Source organism: Cryptomeria japonica, chromosome 11, assembly GCF_030272615.1.
Source record: "Cryptomeria japonica chromosome 11, Sugi_1.0, whole genome shotgun sequence".
NCBI classification, from domain to species: Eukaryota; Viridiplantae; Streptophyta; class Pinopsida; order Cupressales; family Cupressaceae; genus Cryptomeria; species Cryptomeria japonica.
In genome coordinates, this window is record NC_081415.1 from 13,484,482 (window position 1) to 13,498,432 (window position 13,951).

At 40.3% G+C, this 13,951-nt stretch overlaps 1 protein-coding gene across 1 annotated transcript; it reads left to right on the plus strand.

The window, feature by feature from the left end:
* Positions 1-5,786: 5,786 nt before the first annotated feature.
* On the plus strand, positions 5,787-6,245 carry LOC131859987 (uncharacterized). The gene has a single exon (XM_059214318.1). The coding sequence runs from the start codon at positions 5,787-5,789 to the stop codon at positions 6,243-6,245; it is 459 nt and encodes a 152-aa protein (XP_059070301.1).
* Positions 6,246-13,951: the final 7,706 nt, after the last annotated feature.

Genomic DNA, 13,951 nt, shown 5'->3' on the forward strand with positions numbered 1-13,951 from the left:
CTGGGCTGTTGGCCATTCTTTCTTTGTAATCTCTATTTCTGATTAATAAATTTTTACCCCTTTTGGAAAAAAAATGTAAAGAAAGTACACATTATAAATTTTTTTAATCCCCTCGCCAATTATGCAAAATTAAAAATCCAAAGTCCAAAATTATTTTTCATTAACAATGTAAATCCAAATTTAGAGTATTAGAGGGAATGGATAATAATATATTAAGTTTTCTTTAATTCTTTTAGCTAAAGAGGTCTTATTTTTTCTTTCCATTATGATCCAAGCTTGAATCTTTTGTATAAGTGATTTTAGAAGAACGAATCCTTGAACACAAAACCTTAAGAGGGGAGCTCCATTTAATATTTATAGAATGAGAAGACTCATGTATCAAAAAATAATTAAGTGGAGGAATTACATTCATCATAGAAGGAGAAGCCGAGACATGTTGGTAGTGAAATTTGAAGGGGAAACTAAAGAGAGAGAAAATGAACTATCAAATGGAAACCTCTAAGAGATCATTCTCATTCTAAGAAATATCTATCAATTAAAATTCCAGCTCAAACTCACTCATTGTTGTCATTTTGATAATGTTTGTACTTAGTTGAGGTGGTTGTTTGCATGTTTAGTTGTGATTGTCATTGATGGACACACACTTATTTTATGTATGAGTTATTCTCAATCGGTTGCATGTGTTGTATTGTTCAAACCGGTATTATATGCCATTGTATGTATAGTCTTTTTTTGTAGAAGACTATCGGTGTTTTGCAGAAGGAGCTTACTAGTCAAGGCATGACTAAAGACCTCAAGCGGTACGAGGACCCCTAGTGACAGTTAATCTTTTTGATCGGGACACTATGTTCCAGTTTACCAGTCTCTATTTGTTAACCGGTAATCGATATACTGTGTTCAATCGGTAAAATTGTAAAGTGTGATGAGTTATCATCCACCGACACCGATGCGACGATTCAATCGGTAAACTTGTAAAGTGTGATGAGTTATCATCTACCGACACTTAGGTGGTGATTCTGTGCTGTGTTACCAAATGTGTCTAGATGCTTTGAACCTAGGAAATTGTAAACCAATCTCATTGGACCGACATGAAATCAACTTCCTATTTAAGGACATCATGTCTAGGGTTTTTCATATGTATGTATGTTGAAGTGTGAAGTTGTTGTAGAAGCATCGTGCGATAGAGATTGAGCATGCAAAGGATAGAAGACTGAAGTAATGTTGCAATGCATTAACAGAGAGCAGTAAAGGATCTAATCAAGCATTTTGTGCTACTTTCTAGATCATTCACTTGTTGATTACAAATCTCTTTGACAAGTCAGAAACCCTTAACCGGGTAGGCCTAGTCAAGTCTATTATAAATCCTCTAACAAGGTGGTTCACAATTGTGGATCTGAAATCCTTTAACAAGACTTATCTCCTAACAGAGATATGGATTCCTAACAAGATCTATTTTGGTGAAGAATATTGTAAGGCCTTAACCGGTCTGACCTTGAACCGGTATGGTTACTATTTTGTAGATAGTTGACTTGTGAGTTTTACTCACCATGGTTTTTCCCATTTGGATTTCCACATCAAAATATCTTGTGTTATGGTGATTGTTCTTTTGTGGGTGAATGCTTTATTTTCTATTTGGCTTATCTGTGTTTTAACCGATTTGTTGTTTAAACTGCTATACCGGTCTGTAGTAAAATTGCTTAAGAGTTTGGTTATGTTTTTGGGCATACTAATTCACCCCCCTCTTAGTATTCATCAATTGGTATCAGAGCCAACCTTTCTCTAAGTCTAACCACTTGAAAGGAGATATGGGGGAATACAACATGAGAGAAACTCACTCACCATTTGGCTAAATCTGAGAGAGCCTATGATGAACTTAAGGTCAAGTATAAAGCCTCTTTAGCCAAAAGAAGAGAGCTTGCTGAGAAAATGATGGAAATTATTGAGAACAACTCTTTTGATGAAGCAGACATGGATGCCCTTGTCCAAGAAGTGGAGAAACTGAATGAGTCCAAAACTAACCCGAGGAGGGAGCTAGAAGGACTGACTATTAAGATGAGTCAAGAGCTAGAAAATAGAAGAAAAGCTGAAGATCTAGTAAATGACAAGGAGCATGAGATCTTTAAGTTAAACCAAGAAATTGGTACCATTACTGCTTATCTACAAGAGGGTAAGGATGAGAAAGAAGAAATGCAAGCAGAACTCAATGCAGCCATTTCTCAGAATGAAACCCTGATGAAGACCAATGAATCTCTTTCCAAGGAACTTGCCGAGACAAAGGAAATTCTTACAAAGTTCAACCGGAGCTATGAGAAGTTGGACCAATAGCTAGAATCAATGAAGCCATCAAAGGATACCACTGGACTTTGTTTCTCTGCATATGAGGTAGGTGAATCCTCTGGAACCAAGGTTGATGCACCAAAGGAGAAATCGACACCTAAGATCAGCAGAAGCAAAGGTAAGACAACGTTCAAACCTATATGCTTTAACTACCACAGTGAAGGACATACTGCCAATGTGTGTAGGAGCAAGTCTTACAATAATTTTCCTTACATGCAAAACAATGGGTATAACCACAAGGCTAGAACCGGTATATTTAATGGTCATTGTTATACATGCAACAAGTTTGGGCATAGATCTTTTGAATGTAGATCAATTATGAACAACTCTGGAGGTTATGCACCAAGATCAAAATGAGTTGTCCAAGAACCTCCTATGAATCGGAACCCAAATCGGTATAGAACCTATGACCACTGGTCAAATGGTTATAGAGTGACAAACAGTTGGAGAGCAACCTGTTTGATCTGTCATAGTAGCGGTCACATTGCTGCAACATGCAGGAGGAAGAATGGAAATGTGAACACCGGACCATGGAGAGCACCTGGTATGGTATGCTATCATTGTCACAAACCGAGACATATTTCCATAACATGTAGACTAAGAAAGAATTCATCAGAAGATAGACTGGTCGACCCTGAAGGTAAAAGGAAGGTCGATGTTGAAACCACTCAGGCTGATATGAACAAAAATTGGAAGAAGAAGTCTGAAGAGATGCCATAAGATGTACTTGTTTCTGCACCCAGTGTGGAGACCTCTGAACTGGAAAATTAAGCTTCGAAAAGCTTAAGGGGGAACATATCGATAACAATGTTTCAGACCCTCATTATATATCGGTAAAGTATCTTTATCGGTATCGGTTACTTGTCAACCAACATAAGAGATGAAGTGGTAAATTTAGGGTTTGTACCCTATTGGTGATGCATTTATTATGGTAGGTAGGAGCATGTTTAAAAGTGACTCTTGTCATCATTTTTACTTACCTATTTTTTGAAGAAGAAATTTTCTAGCTTGAGCAACGCAACAAGAGTGATTCATCTTGCATTCGAAAGAATCTAGAAATAAATATTGGACAAGATTTTGCAACCATTTCAAGCTATCAGTGTGGAAGTTAGATCGGTAAAGTAAGCTTTCAGAGAAGTGTGGCGTGCTCAATATCAATGAACCCTAATTCTGAGTGAAAAGGTATTTTTCAACGACTTTCTCTTATCATTTAGAATTATTTTGACATGGCTTCCACATCCAAAGTTTCTTCTAGTTCTTTCGCATCTGAGGAGTCATCCAAATCCCTTAGGATCAAGATGAATTACAATGCCCTATCCCAAATTCCCATCGAAGTCATTGTCAAAGGGGATGTCTCAGGTTATTGATTGCAAATTGGAACACCTAGGGTCTCTAGTGATTCACTCCCGGTTATGTCTATTCTGTGGAAAAGACAAGAAGATTAAACCAGAGTATAGTGTGATCGAGAAGAAGAAATTTCACAATGCAGTGTATTTTCTTGAAGAATTCATAGAATATCACATAAGAATCATTCTCAGTAGGGTTCATGGTGACAAAATATATCTTGAATGAACACATGGCATCACACTTGAGAAAATCCATGCCGTGACCTGTTTCTGCAATGTTAGTGAAGTCCTTGTTCTTCGCAAGGACACTTGAGGAAATCCATGCCATGACCAGTTTCTGCAATGTTGGTGAAGTCCTTGTTCTTTGCAAGGTCACAAAAACCAAAGTGGAAGAGCTCACCGATTCTGTGAGCGACAAAAGGGCAATGACAGTTAACACCATAAGAGATGACTTGGTGAAGTATGTGTGCATGGCGATCAGGTATAGAGTATTCTATGCTAGCGAAATGAACTCTGTTCCTACAACTGCGGTGCATGCCGCTTATAGGATGATCAAGGATGATGTGGAGTACGACTTGTGTACCTGTATGCAAAAAAAACTCATGGAGAATTTGAAGTCCATCAAAGAGGACAAGTCTCTAAGGTTCGAATTTGGTCAACTACTTGTCGGATTATTTTTCTATTTTCAAGGGTATTTTCTAGGAGCCGGTGATGTTCAATGGTCAAGTGACCTACCGGTCACAAGAAAATCAAGGAGAGTCTACAAATAGTGGGATCCACTTATCCAGAGACTCTGAACAAATATTTTGATGAGTTCAAAATGAAGATGAACCAGGGAACTAGGATATCCGGTGACCTAGTTAAGAAATATGAAGATGATATATGTTTTACAATCAAAGTGGATCAATGCATAATGGAAGTGGTCGAGCCAAGGAAAGAGGAAGTTGAGCCTATGGGATATGAAGTAGTGAATGATATACTCACTGGATATGCCTCTACCCTGCTTGCTTCACCACTTGATCCAAAGAAGAAGAGGACAGATACTTACTTAGAGAAGATCAAGCCTACTGAAGTACCGAAGCAGACGAAGAGGAAAGCTGTGCCATCGGCATCAACACCGGTTGCATCTGCTGCTAGTCTTAGAGTGACCAAGATGTCACTAGCCAAAAAGAAACTAGAGGCCATTCCGCCAAAGGTATTTGAAAGGAAGAGAAAAAATAAGAATAACACATTGGATTCAGAAGACACTGAACCGGAGGTAGAAATGAAGAAGATGAGGCAACCAAGCAAGAAGACCAAGATAACCGGTAATGTTCCTGCAACCTCTACACTGGTAAAAATACACGTTACTTCTTATAAGCCTATGTCACACTACCAAAGGACAATTAAGAATATCAGAAGGAAAATTATTGATGACCTAAAGGATTAAATTTTGATGAATTTAATGACACTGAAAAAGAAGAGGTAGAGCAAGAAGTCATTAAATAATTACATGATAATGGTCGGTCTCCAATCGATATCAAACCTTTAGTTACAAATTATTTATATGATTCTTTGGATAATAAATGGCACATTGTCATTGAAAAGGAGCAGGCAATTAGGGAAGAAATTTATCTTGATGCTTCTAATTCAAAATTGTTTGAGATTCTTAATTGGTACATAGGTACCCTTTTCATGAGAAGGAGACGACTTCAACTACTTGGAGGCAAAACCTCTGAAGTAGAAAAGGATACCCATCTGCGAGCTATCGATGCTATCAATACTGAAAAGATAGCAGAAGATAATCGACAGGCTGAGCAAGCAATTGTACTTGCTAAATCTAAACCAAATGAAGTCTACAATAGTCAGGGTGAAATAATAGTAGAACAAAATGACCCCATTGATTTTGATGCACTAGATGTTGAAGGCACTACTATAGAGAAGGATAAAGTGGAAGAGGAGAGAATGGAAAAGGAAAAATCCAAGAAAACGGAAAATGAGAAAGCTAACAAGGAGAAAGTGCAGAAAGAGTGAGCAGAGAAAAAGAAAGTAGAAAAAGAGAGAGCAAAGAAATAGAAAACAGAGAAGGAGAAGGTCGAAAAGGAGAAATAAGAAAAATAAAATATGGGGAAGGAAAAGGTAGAGAAAGAGGACAAGGAGAAACTGGTGAAAGAGAAGGAGGCGAATGAGAAATTGGCGAAAGAGAAGGAGGCGAAGGAGAAACATGAGAAGGAGAAGGAGGAAAAAGAGAAGATCAACAAGGAGGCCAAGGTGAAAGAGGAGAAGGAGAAGAGGAGACAAGAGGAGCTCAAAGCAAAAGAAGGAGGACAGACACCCAAGGCAATTAGAGAGCAAGATCAGACTAAGCAGGTTGATCTCACCAGTCGCAATGACCCGACTCTTGCCTGTTTCATCGGGTCAAAAGATAAAAATGAGCTACTGAGAAGTATTCGACTGGCTCAAGAAAGATTGGAGGAACTAAGAAAGAAGAAAGAAAAATATGTTAGCCAATTTTTTGTTGATACTCTTTCGAGCCTAGTCCCCGAGACCAATCTTCCCAGTACTGATCCTTCAATGGCCTAGTTAAAACTCCTGTGCACCATATTGGGTGATCAAGTGCAATCCTTAGAAGATGTTGCCCAAGTTTCTGTAGAGAAGAAGCATGAAAAGGCTTTGAAAATTGCATTAGTAAAGAAAATGGATGAAGACAGAGAAAAAATGATCAAGCAGAAAGATGACATACGTCTAGCTATGGGGGAAGGCAACATACTTTTTAGCAAAATCTGCCAACCTAACCTATTTTGTGATGATGCTCTGAAAAAGAAAGGTCAACTCCAATCAGAACTAAAGAAGTATGCAGAGACCTTAAAAGTTCCTTAATATTCTTTCACAGCGTATGGGCAGACAGTAAAAACTTTCAGACAACAGATAGCTAGAATTGACTCGGAGATCTACAAGTGGAATCATGATCTACAGGAGTTACAGATGCTGTTGCTACCAAAGTTGCAGATTCTTCAGAAGTGCTTTCTAAACATGGAATCTATCACTGTTACTCAGGAGATGAGTACTATGGATGCCATGGAGGAGATATCCTTTGAGATGAAGACACAAAGTGAAATTGTGGCCTCACTCCTAGATACTTGGTCTATTGACATGAAGTTTTTTTCAAAGATTTTAAATTCATTTTTGAGAATTTTTATTCCTTATTGTCATAGACATATACTCTTTATTCATGATTATGTAATATGTTTTTGGTAAATTTCTGAGGCATGTTTTACTTTGTCATTGTTGGTAAAGGGGGAGTAGTATTCTGTCATGAAAATTTTATGGGGAGTAGCATTGAATTTGCACATGCTTATAATTTTGGCAAAGGGAGTAGTGTATATGCTTAGGGGGAGTAATTTTGGTTATGGCATCTATTTTTGTTTTGTAAGCACTTAGATGTCAAAATTTTCCTAAGTGTTACAATCAATGCCAAAGGGGGAGATTGTTGGCATTTTGATAATGTTTGTACTTAGTTGAGGTGGTTGTTGGCATGCTTAGTTGTGATTGATACACACTTATTTTATGTATGAGTTATTATCAACTCATAGTATGTGTTGTATTGTTCAAACTGGTATTATATGCCATTGTATGTATAGTCTTTGTTTGTAGAAGACTATCGGTGTTTTGCAGAAGGAGCTTACCGGTCAAGGCATGACTGAAGACCTCAAGTGGTACGAGGACCCCTAGCGGAAGTTAATCTTTTTGATCATAACACTATGATCCAGTTTACCAGTCTCTGTTTGTTAACCGATAATCGGTATACTATGTTCAACTGGTAAAATTGTAAAGTGTGATGAGTTATCATCCACCGACACTGATGTGGTGATTCAACTGGTAAACTTGTAAAGTGTGATGAGTTAGCATCCTCCAACACTTAGGCAGTGATTCTGTGCCGTGTTACCAAATTTGTCTAGATGTTTTGAACCTAGGAAATTGTAAACCAATCTCATTGGACTGACATGAAATCAACTTCCTATTTAAGGACATCTTGTCTAGGGTTTTTCATATATATGTGTGTTGAAGTGTGAAGTTGTTGTAGAAGCATCGTGTGATAGAGATTGAGTATGCAAAAGATAGAAGACTGAAGTAATGCTGCAATGCATTAACAAAGAGAAGTCAAGGATCTAATCAAGCATTATGTGCTACTTTCTAGATCATTCACTTGTTGATTACTAATCTCTTTGACAAGTTAGAAACCCTTAACCGGGTAGGCCTAGTCAAGCCTATTGTAAATCCTCTAACAAGGTGGTTCATAGTTTTGGATCTGAAATCCTTTAGCAAGGTAGTCTTTAACAAGACTTATCTCCTAACAAAGATCTGGATTCCTAACAGGATCTATTCTGGTGAAGAACATTGTAAGACCTTAACCGGTCTAGTTACTATTCTGTAGATAGTTGACTTGTGAGTTTTACTCATCGTGGTTTTTCCCATTTGGGTTTCCATGTCAAAATATCTTGTGTTAAGGCTATTGTGCTTTTGTGGGTGAATGCTTTATTTTCTATTTGCCTTATCTGTGTTTTAACCAGATTGTTGTTTAAACTACTATATTGGTCTACAGTAAAATTGCTTAAGAGTTTGGTTAAGTTTTTGGGCATACTAATTCACCCCCCTCTTAGTATTCATCACTCATATCATGAGACTTGTGTCAAGGAAGTGGATTGACAGATCAAGAAAACTTCAAATAATTAGGAGCAACATTGCTATTGGTAAAGCAACTCTCATAAGTATAAAAATAGAATCTAAAAATAACAATTGCTTCTTATTAAGAAGGTAAACCCTTCATAGACTTCTAAATTAAAAACATGAAAGGTAATTAAAATTATAGAACATTATTTACTAGACTAGAATAACATGAAAATGGAGAACCATACATTACCTTTTGTTTTAATGTCTATAGTTGAAAAAATCTATTTTTCTTTTGAAAATAATGGAGGGGTTAAAATTTATTGAAAGCAAAACAAGAACAAAGCAAGGGAATATTGAAACAACCCTGTCAAGATCTACTAAGTGATCTAACTGATGAGACAAATCTAGGGGTAATTGACCCTTATCCGTGATATACCAATTATGCATGTGCTTAGAAGCCCATTTGGCGAAACAATTGACAACACCATTCCACTCCGTAGGAATATGCGTGAACGAAATAGAAACCAAAGAATCACACAAATGAAGAATCTGGTTAACAACAAAACTCAACTGCTAGCTAACATCCGTAGAATGCTGTTGATTTAGAAAATTCACCACCACCTCAGAATCAGATTCACAAATGAGTCTACTCCAGCCAAGAGCACAACCACACTCCACAACAAATAGAATGGCGAGAGCCTCCATCAAATTATTAGTGTGACAACCTTTATAAATAGAAAAGAGAAACTGAACGATCCCCAAGCTATCTCTACCAATGCCGCCAATACCAGTAGGACCGGGGTTTCCTTGAGAAGACCTATTCGCGTTAATTTTTAGAATGCCCTATTGAGGAGGACACCACCTCCCCTCCCGATTTATCTTCCAAAGAGGGTGTCTATATCTATTTCTCATGAGTTGGTGTTGTGGAGGATGAAGATGGAGCCGATTGTAGTTGTTTATGGTGAAAATGGATAACAATAAACAACAATATTGAAAGGCTAAATGAATTCAACCACTAAACCCTAGCCTAACAATGAACAAAGATCCACCATAACATATGAAGATAACCTAAGACAATGCAAATAACTCAAAATCACAAAGATTATACCATCACATGTCCAATAGGGTTTTGATCTCCATTCTTCCTATCTCCATTGATCTTGCTTGATATATTTGCTCTCAGATTTTTTTATATGCACAAGAGCTCAACAAAGAACGGAATGTGGTTGCAAGTAGGATCGTAGTGTAGTCAATTGATCAAGTAGTTAGGGTTTGACAATGAAGAAAGTATCTCCTTAAATAGAAGACACAATAAGAAATGGAGGGTTAAGATTGAGAGGTGTAAAAAGAGAGGTCGGCTAGGATTAGAGGGTAGGTAAAAGAAATACCAAAATAATGAAAGAGGTAGGTAGTGTAGGAATTAAGAGATGAATGACATGTGTCATAGGTGGAAAAAGATAATGAATTAATTAATTAAATAAATATTTATTTAATTAATAGAAGAAGTGGGACAATTAAATAAATAAAATATTTATTTAATTTAGGAAAGGGATAATTTAAATAAATAAATGTATTTATTTAAATGAGAAATAAGGCTAGAAGAGGATAAATGAATTAATTAAATAAATAAAAATTTATTTAATTAATAGAAGAATTAGGCTTAGATAATTAAATAAATAAAATATTTATTTAATTAGACATGACAATTTTGAGTGTCTACATTTTGCCCCTCTTTGAGACAATGCGGCTTGTCGCGTTGTTTCAAAGAAGATAAGATGAACTGATACAAAGTTGCCCCAGAATGGGAATGATATGCCCCCTCGAGAGATTGGATGAAAATGTCTGAAAAGATTGCAGACAATCTCTCGATAAGAAAGACGGGATAGAATGGACTGATTGGATAAAGTGACAAAGTCACGAGATGAGAAAGACTGACTCGGGAAATGAAGACAAGGGCTAGGCTAGGCTATAAGATAGACCACGGGCAAAAGACATCCTCATTGTCATCCACACCCTTACGAGATCACAGTGCAGAGCGAGAAAAGAGCAGCAACAGTCAGCAGCGATGGTTTTGGTTCATAGATTTGACCGTGTTCGCCGATTCCAGTGACCAGCAGATGCAGGAGAGCCGGTAAGTACCCAAAAACCTCCTCGTAGTTTCACGCATTTCAAGTTTTGTCATAAATGCATGTTTAGTAGCAATAAATGTGCTAGGAATAGGGTAGTTAAAAAGTGCAAAAACGCGCAACCGCGTCTGTGTTAGTGCCAGGCGTGTCTGTGTCGGATAGGCGCGTCTGTGTCGGGTCCAGGCGCATCTGTGCCTGGAACCGCGTTTGCGTTGATTGCGGACGCGTTTGCGAATTATAGAAGCGTCTGTGCCCTGTAGGGGCGTTTATGTCATGTAGGGATGTCTGTGTTCCCTAGTCGTGTTTGTGCATGGTATGGGCACGTTTGTGTTCAGAAAACGCGTCTGTGTTGCAGAAGCGCGTTTGTGCAGTCTATAAGCGCATTTAGGAGATTAAAGCGCGTTTGTGTGTCAAAATGCATGGTTTAAGTCTTTTAGGTCAAATCAGCAGTTCTGTGATGAACATACGCTGTTGATTGGATAAGTTGCTGAGAGGATACACTCAAGCAGGTCCTCTAGGAAGACTAAGATAGATCAAGGCACTTTGTGATGAACAGGGAGCACCAAGATAGGCAGCACTTTGTGATGAACAGGGAGTGCGAATGTGAGTAACACTTTGTGATGAATAGGGAATGTCACACACGTAGTACTTTGTGATGAACATGGAGTACTACTAGGATAGATAGCAACACTTTGTGATGAACAGTGAGTGTCACTAGGATAGGTAAGCGTATGCATTTAGATAGCAAGTAGCATTTTGTGATAAACAGTGAATGCCACGATAACTGACATGATTGATTGTGTTTGACTGCAGGAGTATTTGCCGATGTTGGAGTCACGAGAGAGATTCCCATCGACTCAGAGGTTGCGACCAGAGTTGTCGATCCAGGATAGGATTTCCATTGAGGAGATGGGTCTTACACATGTGCTATTTGTGCCTGAGTTTCGGGCAAACATGGGTTTGCTGACAGCGTTGGCTGAGAGATGGCACTCTGAGACATGCACGTTTCATCTGCCGATGGGTGAGATGACAGTGACATTGGAGGATGTGTACAAGATTCTGCATATCCCGATCGATAGAGAGTTGATTCCATACGATCGTGATGGTGACAGGGAGGCGCTGCGACGGGTATTTCAGGATCCCGGGTTGGAGATGCGAGCAGGTCACGTAGCCTGGGATACCATGACTGCTACAGGTTTAGCATTGCCAGCAGTTATTGGAGGAGCTATCAGTGGGTACTTGTGTCCGGACAGAGCCACACGGGGATTGGCAGTTGGCTGGGGAGGGGCATTGGAGACACTGATGATAGAGCACACCAGATATGCGTGGGGGCCATGTGTCCTGGCACATTTGTACTATGAGCTACATCAGTTTGTGTACCACGGATCAGTGGGCTTGGGCTGCGGAGTGACTCTCCTTCAGGTGTGGGCATATGAGCACCTTCCCATCACACGGCCGATCCACTTCAGAGGCAGAGGGCAGGGACGGAGCTTCATGCATTTGTATGACATGATTACATCACAGCCTCGGATTGGTCGACTGGAGCATTGGAGGCGCGTCATAGATGACATAGACATGGTCATCTGGAGGCTGTACCTGGGGTGCGAGGAGTGGGATGACGACGCATTGGAGCTACCCTATGTATTCAGGAGCAGGTATCTGATTGGGCGGACGCCCTATATTCTGGAGAGGCAGCTTGTAGATAGGGTATGCAGGCAGTTTGGACGGATTCAGCGGATGCCACGAGGCTCGGGCATGTATGCCCGTACAGTCAGAGATCAGGTACAGTTTGGGCCGCTTCTATCATATGATCAGGCCGTGACATAGCTGGCGGAGATGATGCCATTACCATGGGACATGTGGCCAGAGGTAGAGGATGCAGGGATGGACGCAGAGTACTCTGCGTATTGGGCAGAGCATCCATTTCCTAGGTTGACAGATCCAGGAGAGCTGTTGGAGGGAGAGGCGGGAGGGGATGATGAGGATGATGGTGGAGGAGATGGAGGCAGGGGACGACGGAGGCGGAGGGGAGTGGTGGGGGAGAGGCGAGTAGCACCTCGGAGGGAGGGAGGACAGGAGAGAGCAGCTCAGGTGGTGAGAGGCCGGGGTGGATTGCCCCTACAGGTACCAGCAGCACAGGGTCCTAGAGCACAGGGACCGAGACAGGTGCAGGGACAGGAGCAGGTGCAGAGACAGGGATAGGTACAGGCACAGGTACAGGCACCTGCAGAGGAGGAGCCACAGGCAGAGGCTGAGGGTGGGGATCCTGAGGAGGATGAGTTGCTAGGGCTGAGAGAGATCTGCCAGGGCCAGGCAGACGAGATTGCAGATTTGGAGCGGGAGAGGGATCGCCTCAAGATCAGGCTCAGGAACACAGAGCGGGAGAGAGACCAGGCCATCCAGAGATATACTGAGGCCAAGACAGCTCTGAGGGCAGGGAGGCGGGCAGCAGAGGATGCAGGGGCAGGCTACGCATATGTGCTGCGAGCCGGAGAGGAGATCGCCTACTGGAGGGATCTGTACTATGCTGCCGTGCCAACGGATCAGCGGGCGAGGAGCTTCCATAGATCGTCGCGCACAGCGACGGCTACGGGAGGGAGTCATAGGAGGCAGGCGTCCAGCGGTGGGGTCATGGGTCCTCCACCACCACCAGAGAGACAGGGGGATCTTGGAGAGGGTCCATCTATAGCTCAGACTCCGTCGAGGCCAGGCGGCTCCGAGGGAGGGAGTTCATCATAGCCATAGAGGGCTCCCCTTTGTATCAGTATATGTACCATTTTTTTTATATTGTAGACACCTGCGGGTGATTTTGTAGCCATATGATTTTTGACATCATTGTATCATGACACATTTTGATTATATATGAGATGATCCATTTTTGCGACAGCTATATGCATGTGTACCTTATGTGATGAGATGTTCTTATGTGATGCATGTTTTATGATATGGATGCTTATATGATGCAATGCAATATTTTTTTGTTCTTTTATGTTGTATGTGTAATGCATGATGCAAATGTGAATGTATAAATGCAAATGAATATGATAATGCAAATGATCATTTACATAATGAAAATGTGAGATGTGCTAATATGTGTTGTATGCAGGATGTGATGCATTTGTGATATCTATATGTATGTATGAAATGCTTATATGTGGTGATGCAGATGTAGCTATATGAAATGCAAATGTTTTTGGTGTGTCATTATACTCAGTCATGTGACAGCGGGCTACGCGGACTTGAGAAGGACGATGGAAGTCAATCAAGAAAGGGGGATGGAAGACAGAAGATATGAACGTGAAAGAGCTTCTTGTGCGTTATCATCATTGAGCTTTATTATGGCAGAATAGGTTATGACAATCGAGGTATTTGTTCGGCCCAGAAAGTCATTGTACCTGTTTGCATGGAGATAAGACAGTCACAAACAAGGAATGCCCCAGTTCATACTAGACTCACAGTGTCCTCATATCCTTGGACAAGTCATAGCATTAC